The sequence below is a fragment of the Prosopis cineraria genome, unplaced genomic scaffold, assembly GCF_029017545.1.
Source record: "Prosopis cineraria cultivar Desert tree isolate PC_DT_omini unplaced genomic scaffold, ASM2901754v1 PC13, whole genome shotgun sequence".
Classification (NCBI taxonomy): domain Eukaryota; kingdom Viridiplantae; phylum Streptophyta; class Magnoliopsida; order Fabales; family Fabaceae; genus Prosopis; species Prosopis cineraria.
In genome coordinates this window covers 13,034,535-13,040,351 of record NW_026555344.1, presented here as the reverse complement: position 1 = coordinate 13,040,351, position 5,817 = coordinate 13,034,535, and the positions used below count along the sequence as shown (strand labels likewise).

At 30.7% G+C, this 5,817-nt stretch overlaps 1 protein-coding gene across 1 annotated transcript; it reads left to right on the top strand.

Moving 5' to 3' along the window:
• Nucleotides 1-683: 683 nt before the first annotated feature.
• LOC129289909 (probable LRR receptor-like serine/threonine-protein kinase At4g20450) lies at nucleotides 684-1,013 on the top strand. The gene has a single exon (XM_054926659.1). The coding sequence runs from the start codon at nucleotides 684-686 to the stop codon at nucleotides 1,011-1,013; it is 330 nt and encodes a 109-aa protein (XP_054782634.1).
• Nucleotides 1,014-5,817: the final 4,804 nt, after the last annotated feature.

The window sequence follows — 5,817 nt, the reverse complement described above, 5'->3', positions numbered from 1 at the left end:
ATCAACTCAAAGCATCATTTAGTTTTTTCACTTAAATGTAATAGATCAATCACTATGAATAACTTAATATTTATATGCATGAATGTATGTTGTTTTATCATAAAACATCCTATTGAGAAAAATTTATGTTTCTAGAAAAAAATCCAAATATTTTGAGGTGGAATGAGAGACTTCAAGTCACAGTTGATGCAGCAAAAGGTGACAAACTATAATATATATTATACTAGTCCACACTCTTTTATTTATATTCTTAATTATATTTTTCTTATTCTGATATAATGATCTGGAGAGAATTGCAGGGTTGGAATATCTCATAATGGTTGTAAAACTCCTATAATTAGATATTAGACTTAAAGCCATCTAACATTTTATTAGACAAATTTAAAGTAGCCAAGATTGCTGATTTTGGATTGTCTAAAGCATTTACAGATGAAGGAGATTCTCATCTATAAACTCAACCAGCTGGTACACCAGGCTATATTGATCCTGAGTAAGTGGTTCTATCATATCAATGAAAAATTTTAAGAAAATTTCCTATAAAGCTACACAAGATAACATAATATGAAACCTAGTTTATTGTACTAAAATTTCAGCTTAATTAGTTGTTCTCTTGCAGATTTCAAAGATCTGGAAATCTAAATAAAAAAAGTGACATTTATAGTTTTGGGATGATTCTTCTCTAAATGATAACTGGACATCCTCTAATAAAGAGAGGAGTTGAAAGTAGTAATTTCATTCTTGATTGGGTTCAACCTAAAATTGAATGTGGGGAAATTGAAGGCATTGTTGACCCAAGATTAGCTGGAGAATTTAGAATTACCTCATGCATGGAAGTTTTTGAAGTAGCAATGTCATGTATCTCAGCAACAGCAATGCAAAGGCCAGATATAAGTCACATATTGCAAGAACTACAAGAATGTTCAGCTTTAGAGATGGATCATGACATTGTAACAAGAAATTCACTTGGTTATACTGCGAACTATGAATCAATGACCATTCTCTCTGCTAGGTAATCACAATACTTGTGTTTCCAATAAACAACACTAAGCATCATGCTTACATCTCAAGTTTAAATGTATCGTTTAAGGATAATATTTGTTCTTTATCATGAATTTTTAAAGGCTTTATATATAAGTTTCATTTAATACCACTCTTAAGGGTAAACAAGTTTAACCGTGGTTAATAAAGACTAATGTAGTAAAAAACAAAGGAAAGACCTCAATTCAAAGGTCTACTATAATTAAAAGAGTTTTATTTACATATTTTTGATCAACTATAATGTTAAAGTTTCAAAGTGTACCCTTTAAAAGTAAAAAAAATTATCAAATAATGAGATCGTAACATTTCATCTTAATTCAAATCTAAAACAAGTTAAAATCTCTTTAAATTAGAGTTTATCAACTATTGAAAGTATGGGTAAACACTTAGAATAAGAAAATATGATTTAAAATTCAAAATATGTGAAAATGGCCAATTCTGGCACATTTGCTATAACCAATTACATATGTGCCATAACATGTGGTGCAGAGGACATGATCATCATGCATTATGGCCAACCTTCTGCTACTACAAAAAAGCCCTTTCATAACACCTTTTAATGTCAATTATGTAATAAACTAAAGTAAAAAAAAGGTGGTGGCATGATGGTAAATAAGTAAAAGACTTTTAACGTCAATTTCATATACATCTGACATTAAAAATAATTTCATGTCAGTTATAAATGAATAACCAACGTGGTAAATATAAAATAAAAACTTTCCACATCAGTTATCCCTTAACCAACGTGTGGAAAGTGTATCAAAAAGTTAAAACAAATAATTGAAAACTTTCCACGTCAGTTAATGAAAAACCAACCTGAAAAGTTGAAACTATGTTGGTTCTTTGAAATAACTAACGTGGTTTTGTACTTAAATATCTAGCACCTCTTTGACTCCCTCATTTTTGTCTGTGCATTTTTTATTTCACTTTCCTTTCTCTCCAAGCTTCATAACCTATTGCGGTCTCCAACCATGCTCTACCAGTTGCCGTTCATCATTGCCATCACTGCTATTGTTTTTGTCATTGTTGTCGTTGTCATCACCATTTCCTACGTCATCACTACCATGGGTTTCTCAACAGTATTTTTCATCATTTCTTGTGGTGAGTCTCCCTCCTCTTCTTCTCCATTTCTGCAAATACTTCATGGGTTTTCTCTATTTCCTAAATTTTTTTATCCTTCTCCTCCATTGTAGGTACATAGGTTTTCTCTATTTATTCATATAAGTTGTTTGTGAGTCTCCATTACTGTTGCTTCAAGTCGTTGCATTCCTACCTATACTTGGATTTTGGATAAGTTATGCAAGTTAGTTCTTTTTTCTATTTTTTTCATTGATTTCAAAAATTTTAATTAATTTTGGTATTTGTATACTTCATTTTTCTGCTTTAAGTTTTCATTTTTGTTTTCTATTGAGATTTTATGTGGAATTTACCGTTAGAGAATTATTATATATATTTGCAATAGATAATTAATTTTCAATTGTGGTTAGCTATTGAAAATTTGGTGATTGTTAAAATTTTGGGATGTCCAACTTTAATGGGAAATGTTGCTGGAATTTTTTTAAGACTTGATAAATTGATAAGCAAATATGTATGTGCTTAGAAATTATTTTGTGTTTGTTTCTTTTAAATTGTTAAGTGTTTATAAATTGTTTGGTTTAACTATCCTTAGGAGTTTGAATTTCACTATTGTTGAAATTTTAGTTGATTTTGAATTTTGTTAAAATTTTAGGAGGTCCTATTTTAAGGGAAAATTCTACCAAATTTTTAAAATTAAGTTAGGAAAATTTTAAATATAATATTTTTATGTATATTAATTAGGTAGTTAAACAATGGACTATAGTTAGATGAATGATAGGAGAACAAGTGAAGAGTATGAGAGTAGGGTGGAATATTTTCTTGAAATCGCTAAAAGGAATGTTCCTAGTAAAAATGGACTGTATTTTTGTCCATATGTGAAATGTTTAAATAGGAGTCGACTAAGTATTGATGAAATAAGAAAGTATGTACTTTGTGATAGGATAAATTTGAGGTAAAGAAAATGGATATGACATGGTGAATCTAAAGGATTGAGTTCTATGTCTCGTGAGAAAGAAGCAGGTGAAAATGCTTGGGATGATAGGATGGAGAATATGATTTGTGATATTGGAATGGAGTCCTTTGCATAAGCACATACATTTGAAAGCTTGAAGAGTAATGTAAAGAAGCCTTTGTATTTAGGGTGTAAAAAGTATATAAGTTTGACATGTGTGTTGTCTTTGGTCAACTTAAAGGCAAAATGTAAGTGGATCGATACAAGTTTTACTTGGTTCTTTGAATTCCTAGTAGATATGTTTCCTAACAATAATACGCTTCCCAATTGTCACTATAAGGCAAAGAAAATCTTATGTTTGGTAGGTGTGCAATATAAAAAAAGATGCTTGCTTGCCTTAATGTGTATTGCACAGAAAGGAGTATGGAAAGCTACATAAATGTTTGAAATGTAGGGCTTTACAATATAAAATAAAGAAGGACATCGGTGGTGATGGTAATGAGATGACTAAAGGCTTACCTTTAAAAGTGTTGTGGTATCTTCAAATAATACCATAGTTTGAGCATTTGTTTTCTAGTGCCACGGATACAAAGAATTTGAGATGGCATTTGATGAAAAAATATCTAATAGTAAACTTTAGCAACAAACTGATTCTCCTCAATGAAAAATGATAGATCAAAAGTTTTTTAATTTTGGTAGTGAGTTAAGAAACCTTCGGCTTGGACTATGTACAGATAGAATTAACCCTTTTAGTAATCTTAGTAGCGCATATAGTTCGTGGCCAATTCTCCTAGTAATTTACAATCTACCTCTTTCATTGTGTATGAAATGCAAGTATATCGATGTGTACTTTACACACTTGATTGAGGACTTGAAGATGATGTAGGATAAGGATGTCGATATGTTCAATGCTTACCAATAATTATTTTAAGCTACGTGTCATGAATTTTTTCACGATAAATAACTTTCATGCATATAGGAACTTGTCATATATAGTCTCAAGGGGCATAAAGCATGCTTTATTTGTAAAGAAGGCACTCATTCTCAACATCTAAAATATGGAAAGAAGACGGTCTACCTTAGTTATAGGAGATTTCTTAGTCGGTACCACCCTTATCACAGATTGAAAAAGGATTTTTAATGGGTCACAAGAATATAAATTTGCTTCTACAGCATTAGTTGGGCAGCATGTTTAACAACAAGTAAAGATTAATGTAATATTTAGTAAGAATTAGAAGACTACAAGTGAGAAGAATCTGTACAAAAAGAGGTTTATCTTTTTTGAACTTTCATATTATCGGTGTCTTGATGTGAGGAATTATCTTGATGTAATGCATGTGAAGAAAAATATTTGTGATAGTCAATTGGGCACACTTCTGCACATTGATAGAAAGAACAAGGATGGGATAAATACTAGACTAGATTTAACCAAGATGGAAATAAGAGAACAATTATTTGCATGATGAGAAGAAGGAAAGAGGACTTATCTACCCGTGTAGCCCACATACTATAGAAAAAGGAGAAAACAAGCTTCTATGAGTGTTTACATGGTATTAAAGTGCCTTAAGAATATTCTTCTAATGTAAGAAATCTTGTGTCAATAAAAGATTTAAATCTAATAGGTTTGAAGTCTCATGATTGCCATGTATTGATGCAATAACTATAACCAGTGGTTATTTGAGGCACATTGAAAGATTATGTAAGGCATACAATTACAACGCTGTTGTAGTTTCTTTAATTCTATTTGCAACAAAGTTATTAATCCTGATAAGTTAGATGAAATGAAAAATAAAGGTTATATCATTTTGTGCCCACTAGAGATATACTTTCCTCCTGCTTTTTTTGATATTATGGTGCATTTAATTGTTCACTTGGTAAGTGGCATCCAAATAGACAAGATTTCTAGATTTACCTTAGTAGATCTTAATAGGTTGGGTCACACTAATGAGCCCTTTACTTTAGCAAATCAAGCAAAATAGGTTTTTTATATGATTGATCTAACAAATAAGATGTTGTCTATTGTTCTTCAAGGCAAAAGGTAAACTGTTGAAGCAGATAGTGATGATGACCTTAGTTTTAATCTTGATGAGACCTTACCTTTGACAATAAATCCATTTCAATCAAGTATAGTAGATGAGACAGATAATGAATATACTATTAGAGATTATCATTATGAAGGAATCTTAGAGAACGAGTAAAGTAATAATTTTTTATTTTGTTTATTATTTGGTTTATTTTCTTTCTTTTAATCAATCTCACCTTGTTTCCAACACACACACACACACACAAAGGGTTCTAGAGGAGATGATAATACCACTAGTTCACCTGGTAAGAAGAGGGGTAAAGGCTTTACAAAGCTGAAAGAGTTGGCTGTATGTCATAGGATTATAGAGAGATTGCATGTTGAACTTAGTCCAGAATTGGTTCCACTTGGCACTGAGGGATATTGATTTATCAACTTCATTGGCCTTCAAGCTCGTAGCAAAATTAGTATTCTATATAAAAATTAGAGACAAGTACCACAAGCTATTATGGATCAAGTATGGCAAAAAATTTTGGTAAGTACTATTAAATTTTAATACTATTATTTTTATACTATTTTTTTAAACTTCTAACTTACTTAAAACTTAATTACTAGACAGCTAACTTATGATATTTCTCCTACCACTGAGATGAAGAAGCATTGATTAATGAATGTTTATGAGCATCAGAAAGATTTCAAGTCAACACTGACTAGAAATTATGTCCAC

Coding starts and splice junctions, on each gene's coding strand:
- LOC129289909 (XM_054926659.1), top strand. CDS start 684: ATGATAACTGGACATCCTCTAATAAAGAGAGGAGTTGAAAGTAGTAAT.